General features: G+C 46.8%; 3 protein-coding genes across 4 annotated transcripts in view; all 3 read left to right on the forward strand.

Annotated features, from left to right (window-relative positions):
* The first annotated feature begins 2,728 nt into the window (after nucleotides 1-2,728).
* On the forward strand, nucleotides 2,729-10,707 carry LOC104631020 (protein FAM83D). The gene is made up of 4 exons (XM_075768520.1): nucleotides 2,729-3,227; nucleotides 6,081-6,248; nucleotides 7,148-7,272; nucleotides 7,636-10,707. Exons 1-4 carry the CDS (start codon nucleotides 2,775-2,777, stop codon nucleotides 8,588-8,590), a joined length of 1,701 nt encoding a protein of 566 aa, XP_075624635.1. The 5' UTR covers nucleotides 2,729-2,774; the 3' UTR covers nucleotides 8,591-10,707.
* A 416-nt stretch (nucleotides 10,708-11,123) lies between these two features.
* On the forward strand, nucleotides 11,124-16,406 carry LOC142604129 (protein FAM83D-A-like). The gene is made up of 4 exons (XM_075768654.1): nucleotides 11,124-11,643; nucleotides 13,310-13,477; nucleotides 14,058-14,182; nucleotides 14,430-16,406. The coding sequence occupies exons 1-4, from the start codon at nucleotides 11,191-11,193 to the stop codon at nucleotides 14,818-14,820; spliced, it is 1,137 nt and encodes a 378-aa protein (XP_075624769.1). The 5' UTR covers nucleotides 11,124-11,190; the 3' UTR covers nucleotides 14,821-16,406.
* A 1,107-nt stretch (nucleotides 16,407-17,513) lies between these two features.
* DHX35 (DEAH-box helicase 35) overlaps nucleotides 17,514-19,293 on the forward strand; it is a 35,253-nt gene continuing 33,473 nt past the window's right edge. For both annotated transcript variants that reach the window (XM_075768430.1, XM_075768429.1), the window contains exon 1: nucleotides 17,514-17,668. In XM_075768430.1, the coding sequence (XP_075624545.1) occupies nucleotides 17,569-17,668 (100 nt within the window). In that variant the 5' untranslated portion in view covers nucleotides 17,514-17,568. The remainder of the gene's footprint in view (nucleotides 17,669-19,293) is intronic.

The following is a 19,293-nucleotide window of genomic DNA, read 5'->3' on the forward strand; positions in this document are numbered from 1 at the left end:
TCCTGCTTTCATAGCAGCAAGCCAAAGATTGTAGTTATTCATGCAGACTGCGCAAAGATTTGAGAACGTGGATCTATTGACGAGTCTACTGTAGGCAGAGCTGCACATGAGAATAACTCTTCTGCTTGCAAAATCTTCCTGCCTGCTGAAGTCATGGTGTTGCTAGCAAACTAACTGGTTGATGACAGCAGCTTTATTTTCCTTGTTGAAAGACTTTTTTTAGATGGAAAGAAAGGTGTGTGTCAAAATAGTGTGTGCTTTACTGAGCTCAACCAAGAAAGTCCCAGCAATGAAATGTTGGATAAGGGCTTAAGTACCATTGCTGGGATCTGTTTGACGCCAGACCTGGAACTGTATTCCACATACCAAGTGATGTGATTTTATCCCACTTAGTCTCACTTCCGTGGTGCTCCAAAATCTTAAACCCCTCCTAATTTTGGGAAGAACTAACTCTAGCTGATGTGATTCTCTACCATCTTGCAGGTGTGGTTGAAGAACCACGCAGATGAGGAACTCCTGGTAGGGGAGGAGAGGAACATGGCAGGGCAATAGCAATAATGAAACAGTGCAATACTCCGTGGAGGCAGTTTATTGAGCAGGGTCTTATTTCAGGGGGTTGAAAGCACTTAATGCCAAATGGCATTACAACTTCTGTTTAGTGTCCTTTTGCTTTAATCTTGGAGCTCTGCTTACCCAAATCTCTGCTGAAACTAAGCCAGCAATACCATGAAATAGGAATATCTTAACTGAGACAGCAATAGCACTGGTCTCCAGTGAGCCATAGATGAACTGTTGTCCATTGGCCGGGGGGTGTTCTCCCTACGTCTGGGTATTTTGTGCCTTATCAAACTTGCTAAAGGTAACTCCGTAACTGTCCCTGGAAGGTTTGTGGTGACTCTACAGTGCTACTCCTTAACTTGGAGGCTGTTTTGCAAGGGGATAACAGTTCAGAGCATACCAGATTTTGAAGTTCTTATTTGCTCTTTCAATTTCTCTCTCTTCCTAAATACATAGAAAGAAAATGTGCAGGTTCTGCATTCTAATTTAACAAATCCCATTGACCTGCGTTGTTACAGCAGTTCTCTACAGGCAGAATCCAGAACACGCATGTAGCAGCAAGGCCTAGCCTCTTACTACAGAAGACAGCTGAATATTTACATTGTTTTGTTTTGCCTGTGGCTGTACAACAGAATTTGTTGCCCCTGCTTGTTCTTTGACTTTCTTCTGCTGTTTTCACGTTGGCCAAACTGGTAATAGACTTCTCAGTTCCCCCACAAAATTCAAGTACCACTGGGTTCTTCAGGCAACATCTGCCGTGGCACAATTATGACCTAGAATATTTTGCTATATTTCAACGGCGGAAGCTGTAGTAGAGGAGACTGTGCTCAACATACCTGTTCCCAAACCTACGACAATGCAATTATCTCCACCCGCAGCTGGAGGGGAGACACGGGCTTTGAAACAGTGCAGATGCAGCCTTAGTATTGCCACCTCGACATCTTCAGCCTATAGATTGCAGCGGGACAGTGGAGGACAGGAGTGTCAGTAAGCCCGGTACAGCTCGGTGCGACTACTGCGTGTACAGGATAGTAACAAATGATTGCAAGCCTTCTGCAATAACTCCTAATTCCATCCATCAGTAGTAAATGATGTACAAATAAAACTTGATGAGATGTATTTTATGTGGAAAAAAAAATAATGTAAGAACTGTATATTGTATTAGCAGCTTTGTGTATAAAATGGCATTTTGGCAATCAGAGTCTAATATATTTAAAACTTTTTTTAAAAAAAGGATATTTGATATTGTACGGAATTGACTTTATTGCTACTGTAAGTATGAAAAGATGGTTTCTTAACATGTTGAAGCAACGCATAAAATCTTAAATTGTATGTAAAACTCATGCCAAAAGAGTATGTCTGACAGTATTAGCACCTGACTCAGTGTCTTTAATAGATTGAATTTTTTAATTTAAAAATTATATTAAATTTCTTTTAATAATACAAAAATGCCACTGAGTTCTATTTAATCGCTTTACGTTTCAGGGCTCTGCCTAAATGTCTGTGCCTCTCCCTCAACTCCAAGTACAGCCAGGAGTTGTCTTGAAGAGTAAATCTGGGCAGCGGGTAGGTGTAACTTTATTTTTCAGCAGGTAGCAGTAATTCGTGATGGGGACAAGAAAGAAGGCCAAAACTAACTGCCTTTCCTGGATTTCGTCATGGCCCAGGCATTAGGCCCAGCATTCATTAACGCGCTTCATTAAGAGGGTCCTTCTCATGGCGGGTGATGCAGGGCATGGCGGATGCCCACTCACTGTCCCGGCCCGAGGGTACGGCGGGACGTGGCGGCTGAGAGGAACGGGGCCGTGCTGCAGTCAGGGGCGGCCATAGGCCGCGTCCGTGTCAGGCCTTGAAGCCGCACGGAGGGGTTCGGCATAGAGGCCACCAGTGGAAGGGCCGCCTCAGCCGGGGGACCTCCGCGTCCTGAGGAGGGGGGTAGCCGGGGCCTGCGGCCTCCAGCGCCGGGCACTAACAGGGCTGCGCGGCACCGGGCCCCAGCGCTGCAGAGAACGGCTTAACCGGCCCCGCTTCTCCCCTTGGGCCCGCCCCAGCTGAAGCGGGCCCGGCCAGGCGGCGGGGCCGCCTCCGCCTCAGCCAACCGGGCCGCGGGGCGGGGCGCGGTTCCCCCACTGGCGGCGGCGGCGCGGCGCTGTTTGGATTCAAAGCCGCTATAAAAGCGCGGGGCAGCCCCGGGCCGGCCCGCACCGCACCGCGCCATGGCCAACCCGTCGCAGTGCCTGGAGGAGGGCGCCGGGCGCTGGCCGCCGCGGCCGCCCGGGCCGTACAGCGAGGCGCAGCGGCTGGCGCTGGAGGAGCTGGTGGCGGGCGGCCCCGAGGCGCTGCGGGCCTTCCTGCGGCGGGAGCAGCTGCCGCCGTTCCTCTCGGAGCCCGAGGTGCAGGCCATCGCGCGGGGCGCCCTGCCGCCCGCCGCGGCCCCGGAGCCGGCGGGGGAGCCCTCGCTCGGCGCCTCGCTCGACGCCTCCTCGCTCACCTACTTCCCCGAGCGCTCGGACCTGGAGCCGCCGGCGCTGGAGCTGGGCTGGCCGGGCTTCGCCAGCGGCGCCTTCCGCGGGCTTACGCGGGTGGAGGCGCATTTCCAGCCCGGCTGCGGGGAGAGCATCTACGGCTGCAAGGAGGCGGTGCGGCGGCAGATCCGCTCCGCACGGCAGGTCAGTGCGCGGCGGCGGGGAGCGCCCGGGGGTCCCGGGGTGTGGGCTCTGCCGGCAGCGCCCTGCCCGGGGCCCTTCTCGAGCGGGATAGCGAACCGGAGCAAAAATCGGCAACGGACTCAATGAGCATCTCTTTCATCTGATAGTAAGCAAGGCCGTGTGGCTTCAAAACCCCGTCGAGCAGAGAAAGCCTCGTTAGGAGGACAACTCGTAAATACACAACGAGCGGTACTCGTCCCGACAGCATACATCTATATGCTGCACCCATTAAATCCCACTTTCCCTGTTACGCTGCTCCGGGGGCGGTGGGCCAGCAGTTCCCTGTCCCGGTGCTGCGTGCAGAACCGCTGCTGTTGTGGCCAAACCACCCGGTGGTTTCCAGGTGATTTTGCTGTTACTCAGAGTGGAAGGTTTCCTATTCCAGGTTCCTCACTGATGTGCTCCGCAAGCCAGATTCACGTGTGGAAACCTCCTACTATCCATAAAGGATAAGACACAAAAAAGGCCTTTCTTATAAAATAATTTCCCTTCATCACCTCTTCCCTTCTTCATCTCATTAATTGCCTTCAAGTAAATGTGCAGACCTGCTCTTAGCAGGACTTCCCTCCTACAGGAGAGGATGGTTTTGATCTGATGCAGAGCATGGCTTAAAAATCCCAGGGCACAGGAACTTCTAACTGTTCTCTGTACCTCGCTATGTTACCTGAGTTCACAGCCTTTGACTGTAATCCCCAGGAGGGAACCACCCTTCTCCTTAGCAGCCATTCAATTGGCTTAGCTAAAATTTAAATGTATAGCTTCCTCTTCAGGTGCCAGGTGAAGCAACCCCTGTGTTGTAACAAGTGTGTGACTTGTGCTCGCACATGGCACACCCTAAATCAGCAACTGAGCTCAGTCCCTGCCCACTTCTGAGGGCAGAAGCTTAGGGCATGTGTAAGGATGGCATGAAGGATGGGCTTCCTGCCAGCAACGGTCACAAACCAAGCTCTGTTCTCAAAGGATCCTTACTGGGTAGATGAGCACAGTCTGGTGACTTGGGTAAACTCCATGAAAACATCTGTTCCTCCAAAAAGCTGTACTTGTTCGTAACGTTTTGCTTTTAGCATCCTGCCAAACGCCTTCCCTCGCAGCGAGCCAAGAGCCAGGCAAGCTGTTCCTGCCGCTGCCGTGTACGTGCCTGATCTGGGGAGTGTTTTTGTGGACACAGAATGGAGAGAAATCCTGACCCCCTATAATTTACTGAATATCAGATACTGTGTGATGTTGCTCAATCATGTCTGAGTTCTTTGGGTTAATGTGAGGAATGGGAAAACTTCAGATGCTGTAGAGTTTCTTCTCAGCTCACTCAAATGCGGTTAGTTTATGTGACTAAAGGGGACACTGCTGCTATCTTGCCTCCGCTGTCCTGAAGGGATGAGTGTAGAGAAAAGGGCTTTCTCTTTCTCTTCTAAACATAACTGTACTTTTAATCATTTTGAGTAAAAGTGTATTTCTTTTTCAGCTGCTAATTCTGGGATTAGCACTCAAATGTGCTGCTAATTGAGTAATCATTTGAAGGCACCAGTGTTTTTCCAAGTGGTTTAGTGTGAATTATTCTGGTTTTGGGGTTTATTTTCTTATTCATCTGGTCTTGGCAAAAGCATCTTATTTTTCTATACCTTCCTTTGACACTTCAACAGGTGATAGGATGGAGAAAAGCACAAGGAGACACATAAGAAGCACAAGCATAAGCTAACTTTATCTAGAAATACCAACATGCCTGTGTATGTTATACCTAAAAACTCATCTGTATGGAACCAATCCCTTAAGGAGCTGGTGGGAATACAAAGCTTAGCCTGTTCTTGTGGGAAATGTTTTCTCTGAGGACAGGCAATGCCACACACAGAGCAGCTGTGTCGCACTCATATACACCTTGGGCATGTCGGAGCAAGGTGTGGGTACTTATCTATTGGATAAGAGCAGATGCCTGCAGCAGTTGTATAATCTGATGCTGGTCTAAGAGAAAGAGAATAGAAATGTAAGTCAGAAAGCCAAATCCTTTAAGCCTTTGTGTCCCCACATGGATGTATGTTCTTGGTTTTGAAGGGTGGGAATTCTAGCACTGAAACGGTGTGCGATGCAGCTCTGAATTACCTGGGGGGATCGTTCATAAGTGTAGGACTGTCATCTTGTCTTCAGCCCACTGAGAGAAATCTTCACATCTTAGCACTTGCCTTCTGTAAAGAACTGTTGAGTGAGTGGAAGGATTTCTTGTGAAAGTACGGGCTGGAAACTCAGAATACCAGATGGTAAGAGCCAGGAAATAGTGATTTCAGTTTGTATATTGTCACAGAACTAGTTTATCTCTTGGTAACTTATATAGGGAGACCATTCCCTTCCTACCACACAAAGAGAAACCAAGATGTTCAGCTGTGACAGTGAGGAGGCCATTCGAGCTAATTCTCCTGCGGGCAGTGGCAATCTGCAGCAGGTATGCCACGCTGGGAGAATGTGAGTGGAGGTGGCTTCTCTGCATTCCCGATTCTGCTGCAATAGCTTCCCCATTGTTACCAAAAGGCCAAATACCAGGAGATTATGTAGGAAAACAGGCTGTGAAAGTGTACAAAAGCAGCAGCAGATGTGAGGGAAAAACCTCTTCAGGGTTATGCTTTGTACTCCAGGGCACAGTGAATTTACAGAAACGTTGCAGGAATATAGAAACCTTCTATAACTCACCAGAGCCTGCACAGCAGGTCAAAGAAATGTGCATCTGGCCTTGATGAGAGCAGCTGGAGAAATGGCTGGGGGAGGTAGTGATCTGGACTTGTGGAAAATAAAGCTCTTAAACAAATGTCACTTTTTTTTTTTTGGCAGGTGATTGCCCTTGTGATGGATTCCTTCACAGATATCGATATCTTCGGTGACCTTCAGGACGCTTATAACAACCGCAAAGTCCCTGTCTATATCCTCCTTGACCAGGACTTTCTACCCCATTTCTTGGAAATGTGCAAGAATTTGGGAGTTTGCCCTGAGCAGGAAAGCGTAAGTACTAAACTGGGTGGGTGTGGTTTGGTTTTATTTTTGGTGATAGAGTTTATGGTTATGGATATCAGAGATACCCTTCTATAACACATCAGACACCCTTGAAAGACTAAAGCATCCTGTCAGTTTGATAACTGATATAAAAAGGGATTTTCTGAAATGTTTCTCAGCTCCTGAAGATCAAGGCTCAATACCTCATGGTTTCAGTGCTACCTCTAATCCAACATCTGAAACTACTCACAAACTCAGCAAAAACCATGCAGAAAAAGCACTTCTCCTACCCTATGCTACCTGTACATAGGAGCTACAGCCCTGCTGTGCAACTCCCTGGTGTGCTGGGTGGAGTGTGCGCTGTGATCCCTGTCCTGAGGCAGCAACAATTTTCAAGCATTTAATTTTGTAAGATCTAAGTAGCTTTATTCTTTGGCTGAAGGATCTGCTTGCTAAGGAAAACAGAAACACAGGAAGCCTGAGCGTGGTATAGCTCTGGTAACATCTCATTTCTGTCCTAATACATAGTTGCTTTCTTTTAAAAGGCTCTGGATGATGTGACCCAAGTGATTTACTTAATTCCTCTGAATATATACTGACATGACTGTGTTGCAGCTTGCACAGACTTCTGTTCACCCCAGTGAATGTTCCTCCGGCCAGGGAAGCACTCCTAGCTTTGTGGGCAGTAATTAATTAGATCTGGCTGTTCTCTCTGTGGACTCTCCTAATTTAACGGAAATTTAGCACCGGGTAACTAATAACACTCACATGCAGACAATGTTAAGGAAGTTCACTTCATTCCTATCTTCCATAGTGTGCATAGCTGCTTTTAGGTAGAATTGCTAATCAACAGGTTTTGGCAGTTAACTTCTATCTGATGTTACTTTTTCCCTTCTTTTCTGCAACAGCTGATGAGAGTTCGAACTCTCACTGGGAACACGTACTACATGAGGTCGGGTGCCAAAATTGTTGGGAAAGTCCACGAGAAGTTCATGTTAATTGATGGCATTAGAGTGACAACAGGCTCCTACAGGCAAGTATTGGGGTCTGCTAGTGCCTGATGAAGCTGTAGGAAGGGGGAGTTTCTGTGAGAAGGATGTATTAACTTGGCTGTTTGCCTAGTGTTAATGAATGCCAATGGCAAGTGGACTAGCTGAGTCTAAATGGGACTAACACAAAGCTGGAAACAGCTTTGGAAAACTGGTTTACACAACTTGTGGCTAGCAAAGCACTTGGCCATGGCTAAATAGAGTTCTTCCTGAAGAGGAGTGTGTGAATAGTCTTGACTTTATACCTTCCTTATGCACAGCACCTCTAAACTGAGTCTTGCAATCTGTAACTGTACATGTTGAAAAGCACTGGAAATTAACTGTGAATCTTGGTTGGTTTTCAACAGTTTCACGTGGTCTGACGGGAAGCTGAACAGCAGTAACTTGCTGCTATTGTCAGGTCAAGTGGTTGAACATTTTGACCTCCAGTTTAGGATTCTTTACGCCCAGTCGATGCCCATCAGCCCGAAGTGGCTGTCCAGCTGCAGGAACAGTGGGATATTTGATCACCTAGCAAACAGAATAGAGTCCCCTAAAGAATATACTGTGGAAGGCAACTTGAGAGCAGAATTTGCCAGGTTGTCCAGTACTCCAAAGAAATTGTTGAAAGAACTGGATCTGGCTGAAGATACTCCTGGAGGCAAACCTTGTAACCTGGGGCGTTCTTGCCTCTGTGAAGAGGAGTGGTTCAGCGATCAAGAGGCCGTAGTGGAACGGAGAAGTGCATCGACTCAAACTGGCCCGTGGGAAGAGAAGCCTGTAGTGACCATGTGTAATGCTGCCATGCAGACCAACGTTGTAACGGCAGAAACTGGCACTCAGACTTCTGTCGCCGCTAGAATGACAGGCACTCAGACTTCGGTTTTGCTGAAGACTGCAGTGACACAGACAAAGGAAGATGAGTACACAGAAACACCCCTGCTTCACAGAAAGCTGTCAAAGGAAGGATCTTCTTTGTCTGGAAAGGCTGTATCAAGTTCTAGTCTGCGATCGCTGTCTTCATCATCGTCCCAGTGCTCTCTTACAAGCTCTACTGGCTCAATATCTTCTCTCCGGTCCTTTGAATATTCTAGCAGTCACAGGGCAGAATATTTCCAAAAACTGCATAAAGAGAGGCAATTCCACTACTCCACTATCAGGTCGAAGCTTAGCCACATGGTGGATATCTTATCCCGGAGGGGACGTGTGCCTGAAAACTACATGACCCAATACACTGGAAGATGCAATCTAAAACAGAGGCGTGACATCAGCGCCAGCCTGCGCAGCCTCCGGGACGTTTCGCTCTTTTCTCTGAATAAATGATTACTGCACTGAATGCAGAACACAAAAGCTCCAGTCTCAAATTGCAGTCACTTCGTACCTGCTGATTCTTTCACTTCCTTCCAGCACTTTTACTTTTTTAATACACGTGTACATCGCTCTCCAGCACTTTGTTTTATACTATGCAATTTAAGCAATAAAAAAAAGGGGGGGGGTTATTTATACTGTAACTACTTGCATGTTCCTCTTAAATGCATTAGTGGTGAAGGTTTATTTTAATTCTGGATGTTTAACCTGAAAAGTAAACTTATTACTGCTTTTTAGGATTGCTGATGCTCTGGCTTTAATTTATGTAAACTTGGAAAAATCTGAGTCAGACTGGCTTTGGAGATTTAGCTTACATCAAGGTATACTTTTTTATATATTGTCTTTTATTTCTACTTTCTTTTGGCATGAGGGGAAACAACTTTTTATAAAAAGAGCCATAAGGCTAATTTTATTCTAAGTCTGACTTCAGAGATCTATATGTTACCCTTTCACTAAAGTTGTGAAGGGTCTGTTGGAGCAGTTGCAGGTTCTTATCTTCAACTGTATCCTTTTTCCATTATTTAAGCCTTCTGAAATGGACTGAGCTAACTAGCTCTTCAGTTTGTTTGTCCTTTCATGCCTTTGTGTAGGTACACACACATTATGTATGTATGTATCTACACATCCTCAGAAGAGCATCTTTTTAAAACCAAGACTAGGAAGTAGCAACTTAGCCCTCCAAGATAGCTGTGCCCAATTTTAGGTACAATCCTGATGTAAATATTTCTAGTATTAGGAACTAAAACCTAGATGTATTGGACCTGTAACAATATTAACAGGAATGTATTGCTGAGGTGTTGGGTTTTTGCTCTTGAGTGGCAGATGAGGCGATATCTGGAGTTCAGTGTCTTGCTGCAGCATACCTGTTGTATTTCTCTTTTAGGATGACTTCAGAGAACTTTGTCTCTTGTGTAACTTGTTGCACAAAATTAAGACTTTTAGTCTTAGCAGTGTAAAAGGAGCTTCCAGTTCTGGCTCTGTCTAGGAATGTCTGAACCATTTTGCTTCCCTTAAGAGACCTGTAAAGAGCTTCCTTAGAGGTGAGACAACCACTGAGGGCACATGGCAAAAGTAAACTGACAAATGCACTACAAAATGTTATTGGTTATGTTTGTTAATATTATTGTACAAGTAAGTTTTAAAGATGTTATTTTTTTTCTACTCTTAAAAGGGGGGAAAAAAAAAACCAAACTGTACTATCTCCAATATTCTGTGTTTCCTGCTCTGTTTATCCTTTATCCACTACTAACTTGGATTGAGGAGCTTAAATGCCACTCCAGTTTTTGAAAATACTCTGGTTATAAAATGGATCTTAGATTAAGTTGCTTTGCAGAGACATTACCTGAGTATGTTTTAGCGGTCCTGTGTGCGTGTTTGTGCTTGCTGGATCACTTATTTGAGCAGAGTGTGGATTCTCTGAGATCTGACCTGGTACTGTTACTCTTTAGATTTGCATCCCAGTACTTCAGGGACCAACTGTACTCTGAATTCTGCCAAGTCAAATCAGAGTCTGGGTTATGTATTTTTTTCTTATTTAAGTGGAAGTGTGTCCAGTAGATGGCACATTTCAGCTGTTCTGAATATTCCCATAAACAGCAATGAATGAGAGAATGAACAAAAAAATAGCCAAAACTCAACAAGGCTGTGACTTAAGTGTAGAACGTAACACTTTAACTTTGGCATTTCTATCTCTGAAATCTGTACGGACAAAGAGGCTTAGCTACTTTTATCGCTTGGATTTCAAAGCAGCCACTCCCTCCCTAAAGCTGTAAGGCAGATGTACAAAGTGGTGCAGGTGAGGAAAAAAGCTCTGTCTGCACTTGTTTAAAAAGATGAGATATTTTCTTGCGTGATCCCTGGAGCTGGAACACTGGGAGTGAAGCAGGTTGCAGAGAGTGAGCCAAGATACACCCTCAAAGCCAATTTCAAGTTGTTTTTAAGAGCTTGTGTTCAGCAATGCTTGAATATATGTAAAATTATCATGTTTGTTCTATGTGCTTTTTAATCTTTATTACACTGTGCTGGTGTGGTACTCTTACAGGAACAAGAAACAGTTTACAAATAAACTCCTCTTGTCATGGGGGTTTTCACCTGATCATCACCGAGCTTTGTTTTCTATTTATTTGGGATTTTGAATCTCAGTGACTAAGGCAGCACTTCCCCTGCTGCTCCGGGTAAGCAGAGCGGCCTGAACTGCAGCCGCCTGCCCGGGAGGGCCGGTTGCCCTCTCTAACCTTAGAAGCAGCTTTTGATCCGGGCTGGGGAGCAGGTCGAGGGCTGGCCTTGCTCTCCCTCCTTAATTCGAGGTTTGCTTCCCTGGGCGGGGGGAAGCCAGCCGGCTCTGCCACCCGTGCCTCTCCCGTGGGCGACGCTTGCTCCAGCGCCCCTTTCCTTCCCCGCTGCCGGCGGCTCCCGGCCCGTGGGGCTGCCCGCTGCTTCCCGCTTCCCCCGGGGCCGGGCGGGAGGCGTGGAAGAGCCTCAGCGCGTGGGGCCCGCCCGCGGAGCCGCTATAAAAGCGCGGGGCAGCCCCGGGCCGGCCCGCACCGCACCGCGCCATGGCCAACCCGTCGCAGTGCCTGGAGGAGGGCGCCGGGCGCTGGCCGCCGCGGCCGCCCGGGCCGTACAGCGAGGCGCAGCGGCTGGCGCTGGAGGAGCTGGTGGCGGGCGGCCCCGAGGCGCTGCGGGCCTTCCTGCGGCGGGAGCAGCTGCCGCCGTTCCTCTCGGAGCCCGAGGTGCAGGCCATCGCGCGGGGCGCCCTGCCGCCCGCCGCGGCCCCGGAGCCGGCGGGGGAGCCCTCGCTCGGCGCCTCGCTCGACGCCTCCTCGCTCACCTACTTCCCCGAGCGCTCGGACCTGGAGCCGCCGGCGCTGGAGCTGGGCTGGCCGGGCTTCGCCAGCGGCGCCTTCCGCGGGCTTACGCGGGTGGAGGCGCATTTCCAGCCCGGCTGCGGGGAGAGCATCTACGGCTGCAAGGAGGCGGTGCGGCGGCAGATCCGCTCCGCACGGCAGGTCAGTGCGCGCCGGCCGCCCCGCTCCCGCACGGCTGCCCGAGAGCCACCTCCTCCTTCGCCCCGTCGTTTACTTTTAAAGAAACGGGTTTGCTTGTTATGCTATTTTGTTACTGCTTTATTTTTTTTTCTTTTCACTGTCTTTTATATTTATTTTTTAATAGATTCATTATTTACAAGCTTTCCCCCCCCCCCATATTGATGAACACCGAGTCCGTGCTATCCGGGCCTGGCTAAGCTCCCTCAGGGAGTTGGCACCTGTGAGTGATAGGTCTGAAACGCGCCTGTTCCCAGGTCTTTTAAGTAGCCGTGGCTTCCACAATGCATGTCAGATATACATCAAACCTTGGGGTTCGGGCAGTAGCTGGCTCTCAAGGGAGGACCCCCCCCCCCGCCCCCCTTCAGGGGTTTTTCCACCCCTGAGAGCCAGCTACTGCCCTTGCAGGTCCTTCACACGGACTCAAGGAGCTTGGGCGAATAATCAGATCTTGGCGTGAAATATCATGAGAATCTGAGTAATAAGTTGACGACAATCCTCATTTTTATCTTAGAGAGGTGAGATGTAAAGAGCAGTCAGACACTGGAGAATTTGTTGGGGTTTTTTTCTTTCTTTTCATATTTGATAAGTATGAAAGACTCCGGAAAACTTAAGTTTTGGAAACAAGCTCACCTTTTTCTTCAGGCAGTGTTTTTGAGGAAAAGACAAGTGTTTTCAGAAATATAAACCTCTTGCCTAGGAACTAGAGATCAAATAATAGACAAATTTATAATAGAGATATTCTCAGCACCCCCAAACATCTCCACAATCAACTCGGCGTTCCTCTTACACCAAAAGTTACTGATGCAGCTGAAGAAGACTGACAGCAAAATGTCTTTCCTCATGCAAAACACTTTTTTTTTATCAGCTCGCTCAGGTTTTTGGAGAGGTGTCAAGTCTCCCCCTGCCTTCGTAGGTCTTGGCAGGGCTCTGGAGGTGGGAGGAAAGGAGAAAAAGCTCAGATTTCTGTAATTTTTTTCTTGAAGGTGAAGTTATGTCGTAAAAAAGGGAAGGGCTTAGTACAACCTTAATTAAATACCATGAGAAATGTGCTACTGAACAGATGCAGGAGTTATTGTTGCTGCTAATTAGTGATAAACTTGGATTATTAAATGGAGAAAAAGTGTCTTTCCATACTAGGCTTTCGGGCTAGATTGCTCATGCCTAATGAACCAAAAGAGATACAGATCCTGGCAAAAGAAGCTTCAAAGTCTGCTGCTGAAATTACAGTAAAAAATTCTACAATGCGATAATAAAAATCTTAAATGATGCTATCTGCTATAAATCAGTCAAGCGACAACAAGATTGGGGCAAATAATCTTTAACAACAATTTCTGTTCATAAATTCAATATATTTTTTTCTGTTTAGAGGGACATAAGTGATCATAGTGAAGGGGCGATGTATATTGTGCCTCCTGTACCCCTTCGTGTACTGTACTCTGTAATCACCTTTACCAAAACACCATTCTCTTCACGGAACTTTATTCTAATCAGATTTATTTTTTCCCTTCTCTTCTCTTCTATGTCTGTTAAATGTTTCAGCAGTCTTGTGAAAGTCAAATTCCTCGTGTGCAATCTCCCTTGGGATGCTGTGGAAACAGCCTAATGTTTCTTCTGAAACTTGTTGCAGATGATTGCCCTGGTTATGGATTCCTTCACAGACACCGATATCTTCAAAGATCTCTTGGAAGCTTGTAGCCAGCGGCAAGTTAAAGCATATATCCTTCTAGATCAGTCTTCATTTTCCCACTTTCTCAAAATGTGCAAGGATCTGGGAGTTGACCTGGAACAGGAAAAGGTGAGCCTTGTCATACTTATAGGGAGAGGGAGAGGGTCCTCGTACGACCGTAAACTTGAGCTATCAAAAGAAGAAACTATTATGCCTGCTGCCACAATTTAAAATAGCTCTAGCTCTTTCTTGGAAGATTTAACCATTCTTGCATAAGGTGACAATTGATAGAAAAACTAAAGTCTTAATAAGTGGATGTTGCAGCTGCTTTCTGAGCACAAATACTAATTGAATATTCAAGGAATGCAAGAGGAATGTCCAGTTCCTAAAGCAAGACTGGAGTTGCTCAGGCTCACTGAGAATTTGGAGAAGCAAGTTCTCTGGAGTCTGTGGAGTTCGGGTCCCTCCAAGATTTGGAGTTTTTTACAGTCACATTCTGCACAACCAGGTTATGGGTTTGTCCCTTAATGCCGCCTCTTTACCTACTAAAACAAGACAAAATCATCATTTGGTTCCTAGAGGGTGAATCTTGTGCCACTGCGCAGCAACCTTTGCTGGTTCATCAGTGATCGTTACTGTTGTGTGTTACTCCTTTAAATGCAATCATTTAACTTTGAAATCCACATGATGCTTGCCTTATCTTTAACAGTTGATGAGAATTCGAAATATCACTGGGAACACATACTACACGAGGTCAGGTGCCAAAATTGTTGGAAAAGTCCGTGAAAAGTTCATGTTAATTGATGGCATCAGAGTGACAACAGGCTCCTACAGGCAAGTGCCAATTTATTTCTGTTGCTTAACATGATTTCTGTATGTGGAAAGGAAAACCATCCATGCTGCAAAACTGCTTTCCTTATCAGGGTTTACATGTAACATTTGTCCTAAAAAAAGCACACTGCTCATCGTTTGGATTATAAGAACAATTTAACTAAATGTGACAAAAGAGAATTTTCAGTTAAAACTTTGTTTACTATTTATCTTGAATTAACTCAGAATTTTCTCATTCTCCCTCTCCTAGTTTTACGTGGACAGATGGGAAGCTGAACAGCAGTAACATTTTGATCCTGTCAGGCCCCGCAGTTGCACACTTTGACCTGGAATTTCGGATTCTGTATGCGCGGTCAAAGCCAATCAACCTCCGAGAGTTATCCAGCTGCAAGAAGAGTAAGGTGTTGGACCAGCTGGTCAGGATAACAGTGGCTTCCAGAGACTTGACCAGGGAAAACTTCCTGAGAATGGAGTTTTTGTATCTTAGAGCATTTGTAGGAAATCTAAAAAGGAAGCGAAGCTGGCTGCATGCCTCCAGGGAGGCAGTCTACATGTCAAATAATGTGATGCATGCCTCTCCTCCACTGACTAAGAGGAATGGCTCGCTAGTTATGAGGCCACACTGGATCGTAGAGAGATGAATTGCATGTTCACGTGGAGTGAGAAGCAGAACCTCAGGAATCACGTCCAGTATTGTCACGCTGTGTTTGTGAGAGCAGCTGGGACACAAACCTCGAACTGAGAGAAAGTGATACTGGAATTGTGGTTTTGTCTGAAGACCACTGTAATGCAGATCAACAGATACAGTTATGGTATTGTCCTAGGTCATATGTGTTTTTCAGAAAAACCCCTCTAATACCTGGAAAGCTGTTACTGACTTCTAGTAGTCTGTCAGGTTGTCATTTTTCAATCAATTCTTACATGTTTGAAGCTGATGGGTCAGCAGTGTCTTAGCTCAGTAGCTCGAACTTTTTTCCTAAGGAATCTAGGTGTAGAAAATAATACTGCTTAAAAGTCTTTGAAGATGAATAGCAGGACTGCTGTATGGCTCTGAAATCAGTCTACACTTAGTCTTGTGTTGCACAAACTCTGTGAACTGTTTGATGACACAGGACTGAAGTGTAGTAACCCTAATCTAGAAACTAGTTGATCAGTACTATGGTACTAGTCCTAAAACATTACATTTTCTTTACAGGAAGCTGTGCTGCTAGGCAGAATAAGCTGACATGTCAGGTGAACAAGGCTTTTGCAATGATTGAATTTTAAGTGACCTTTTCTTTGTAAGAATACTTGGATTGTTGGACATCATGCAATAAATGCATGCAAGGGATAGTATTCCTAAGAGCCTACTATGTTTGTAGTAGAGCCAAATGAGACCATTTTCCTGGCATTACTGTATATATTTTTTGGGTTTTTTATGGTTGCTACTGCTGTCTGCTCTTACAGGAAAAGTCGAGTAGATCTAAAATCTGTAAAGCTGCTGCTACTTCTCCAAAGCCTTACTTCCACCAGACATGCAATAACACGAAAGTCAGAAGTAGAACCATTTTTTTAAGGTTTCATGCAAGCTAATTTTTTTTATTTAAATCCATCCATTTCAGGAGAAAAAAACCCAAAAAATCCAAACGAATAAACTATCCTCCTGAACAGTTGTACATTGAGGCACTGAAATTCCAGCAGCCTGTCGGTGCACAAACTCTCGTTGTCCAACCACAGCAGCTGTGGCGAAAGCAAAGGTACATAGTTCCTCAGGTCGTTCTTGAGGCTTTTGCTACTGCAAAGAACTTGGTTATGTGCGTGTGTAGGTTTGTTGTGGGCTCTCGGCTTCCAGGGGGAAGGTTAAAGCTTTGCTGGGGAATTTCATACGGGTCTGCTGACCATCAGCAGGGCAACATTACACTGGGCATGTGGGGCTTACAGAAATGGTCCCTATGGACACTGCAGTAATGGACTCATCTGTGCCTGTTTTCTTGTGCGCCTACAACCATGGAAATGTAATAGTTCTGACTCTCCTAATCTGTAAATGTTCAATAGTTTATAGTTTAATAGTCCTAACTTTTATCTAGATGTAAAGAAGTTTGAAATATGTATTTTTATTCTTAACTATATTTTCCATAAACACAAAAAACATACAATGTTGTACTTTGCAAAATATTGTTTGTGCAATCTTATTTTCACTGTTATTATCTGTATATGTTTCCTCAAATACAAGTTTTTAACTTTGTTATTCATCTCATTAATAGGCAGCTCTTTCCGTGTGCTCTTAGTAGGACTTTTCCTCAACAGTTGCTAATACATTGATGATACAAAATACTGTGATAAGAGTTGTGTTTATTTTTGATAGAGTAGACTTAATCTGAAAAGTACATTGAAATAAATATCAAGAATTATAAGAATGTCTTATAACTGAATAACCTCTTTTTCTCGTGGTTACCTAAAGACTTAGCGTAATGAGCAACCATGGAGGTATGGCAGTGTGAAGTGCTTCTGTCTTAATCACGTCAACCACACTGCTAGTGTGTCAAGTTATTAATGAGGGTTGAGAATTATTAATAAGAATATAAAATGTGATTAGATTATTTTTTTCCATAAGTGTGAATTTTTGACAGCATTACTAAACTTTTTAGAAGCTGGGTTTGTTTTTTGTGAGTTGGATTTTTGGGTGTGGGTTTTTTTGTGTGTGGTTTGTTGTTTTTTTTTAACTCCAGCCTATACTTAATTAACTCAAAGTCTATATTAAATTTGATTCGATAATGACTTTCATGGCCTGTAATGAGTCTGCGGTGGGGCACCGCTGAATCTTTGCACTATCGCTGCAATTGTTCTTTCCAGTCCTTCAGCTGCCCGGTGTGAAGTGCAAGAGCTGTGGTGCACAGTGCGGAGGCATCCTTCCTGGGGTGAAGGGAAGCGATTAGCTGTACTTAATTAATGCGACAAGGACTTTTTGAACGTGAACTTTCAATCCTGTTAAATCCTAGGTTGTCCCCCAGGTTATACGCTTCATTTTAGTAAGAGGAGTACCTGAGGGGCTCAGCCCTGTCCCCTGGGCATGCATTACCTGTGTTTCACTCTTTCTGCTCAGAGGGGAAGAGTGAGTTTCAGTCACACTTAAAGATTATTTTATCAACTGGGCCTCAGCAGGAACAGCACGGATCTTACACTCGGCATTATTTTTGCCATTAAAATAAGGAAATGTCCAAAGCTCTGACAGCTACTGTGTCGGGGACAGCCGGGGCCTCTTGCCAGCCCTCAGAAAAGCGGAGGCAGCGACGACTCTCCCGCCCGCCGCCACCAGCACAGGCCCCTCGCACGGCTGCGCCGGGCCGGGCCCGGGGGTCGGCGGGGCCGCCTCAGGCCCGGGAGAGAGCGGCGGGGCCGCCCCGGTCGCCATGGCAACGGACGGCGCGTCACGTGGGCGCCGCCGCTTCCGCTTGCCCTCTCACCCCAAAATGGCGGCGCCCGTGGGACCGGTGAAGTTTTGGAAGCCTGGTGAGGGGGTGCGGTCGGTGTGGGGAGTTGTGGTTTCTGAGCGGTGGGCTGTGCGTGTGAGAGGCCCTTCCCGGGCTGTCTGCAGCGGGCCCTGGGGTTCCCTTTCCCCTACCCGGAGAAACCGCGGCGCTGCCTCCGGCAGGCGTCGGCTGTTGGGGGTCGCACAGGTTTTGGACGCCGAGCGCAGCGGAGGAACGTGCTGTCCCTCCGCCGCCGGGGTCTGGGGGGCGGTGAGGGCTCTGTGACTTCAGCCGGGCGCTGCCTGGTACCGGGGGGAGATCGGAGTCTGCTCTCAGCCCGCTGGGGTGCGTGTGCTGCCTTCGGGGGGTCGGGCTGGCTGGGAAGCCCGCAGAGGAACCCCAAGAAGTTTATCAAAGGGAGGTGCGAAGTCCTGTCCCTGAGGGGGGGGATAACTCGGGGTGCCGCACCCCGGGGAGAGCAGCTCAGCGGAGAAGGTCCTTGGGGTCCTGCGGGCAGGGAGCCGCTGATGAGCCCTGGCAGCCGAGAAGGTCACCGGCACCCCGGGCTGCGTGAGGAAGAGCGTTGCTGTTAGGCTGAGGGAGGCGATCCTTCCCCTCAGCGCTGAGAAGGCCGTGGCGGGGTGCTCTGCGGGCTCCCCAGCACCGCGGTGACATGGACTTAGTGAAGCAGGCATGTAAGGCGAAGGGCCACAGGGATGACTGAGGGATTGGAGCGTGCGACGGGCGAGGGGAGGCCGAGAGAGCCGGGACGTGCAGCCTGGGCAAGAGGAGGCTCAGGAGGATCTTTTCAATAGATACAAATACCTGATAGAGGAGTGTGAAGAAGATGGAGCCACACAGTTCTTGCTAGTGCCTCCTGACAGTTCAAGACACAATGGCACAAGCTGAAATGTGAGAAAGTCAGCTTAACCATGAGAAAAACCTTTTCTGCTGTGGGGGCAGTCAGGTTCTGGAACAAGCGGTCAGGCAGGTTGTGGTGTGTCCAACCCAACTGACTTTGTGTTGGACTAGAAAGTCTCCAGAGGTCCCTCCCAGCCCGCGCTGTGCTGCACCTCTGGGATCACTCCCGCAGGCTCTGGGCAGTTCTGTACCTGCCCGTCCACTTGTTCCCAAAGGGGAGCTTGGTGGGTCTGGGTTTGGCAATTTTTTTTAAAACTGATCGCTGCGTTGTGGTACGCTGTGGTTTGCAAAGCTATTCCAGAGTCAAGATTAGTTTAGCAAACAGTTTCTTAATCATTTGACTATTATAGTAATGTGTGTGTATATACAACATGCATATATAAATACCTCAGCACATACTGACAGTTGTGTGTTTAAAAAAAAAAAGTATAGAAAATGCTGTGAAAAAAAATCAGTGGGTGATGAGAAGCAGGATCTGTTAACTTTGTTGATTTGTCAAGATCCAGATATTCAAGTCCCTGGTTCTTGACTTCTCCATCTGTCCTGGGGAGGGAATAGTTACTGGAATCATTGCTAATGAATCTTAAAATTGGATCAATTTGCTGTAAAAGTTGCTTGGCAGCTTTGAATAGGGACTAACTGTTTTTAAACGGTGGTAAAAATGGGAAAAGCCCAGATAAGCAAATCCTACAAAACAGGGGAATCCTTCTCTTTGCTGTCAGACTTTCCCAGTTGAAGCTGCAG

The sequence above is a fragment of the Balearica regulorum genome, chromosome 16 (assembly GCF_011004875.1).
Source record: "Balearica regulorum gibbericeps isolate bBalReg1 chromosome 16, bBalReg1.pri, whole genome shotgun sequence".
NCBI lineage: Eukaryota > Metazoa > Chordata > Aves > Gruiformes > Gruidae > Balearica > Balearica regulorum.

Bases quoted from the DNA above. Each gene is read 5' to 3' on its own strand.
- LOC104631020 (XM_075768520.1), top strand. From the start codon at position 2,775: ATGGCCAACCCGTCGCAGTGCCTGGAGGAGGGCGCCGGGCGCTGGCCG. The intron at 3,228-6,080 runs GTCAGTGCGCGG...TTTTTTTGGCAG, and splicing joins AGATCCGCTCCGCACGGCAG to GTGATTGCCCTTGTGATGGA. The intron at 7,273-7,635 runs GCAAGTATTGGG...GGTTTTCAACAG, and splicing joins GTGACAACAGGCTCCTACAG to TTTCACGTGGTCTGACGGGA.
- LOC142604129 (XM_075768654.1), top strand. From the start codon at position 11,191: ATGGCCAACCCGTCGCAGTGCCTGGAGGAGGGCGCCGGGCGCTGGCCG. The intron at 13,478-14,057 runs GTGAGCCTTGTC...TATCTTTAACAG, and splicing joins TTGACCTGGAACAGGAAAAG to TTGATGAGAATTCGAAATAT. The intron at 14,183-14,429 runs GCAAGTGCCAAT...TCCCTCTCCTAG, and splicing joins GTGACAACAGGCTCCTACAG to TTTTACGTGGACAGATGGGA.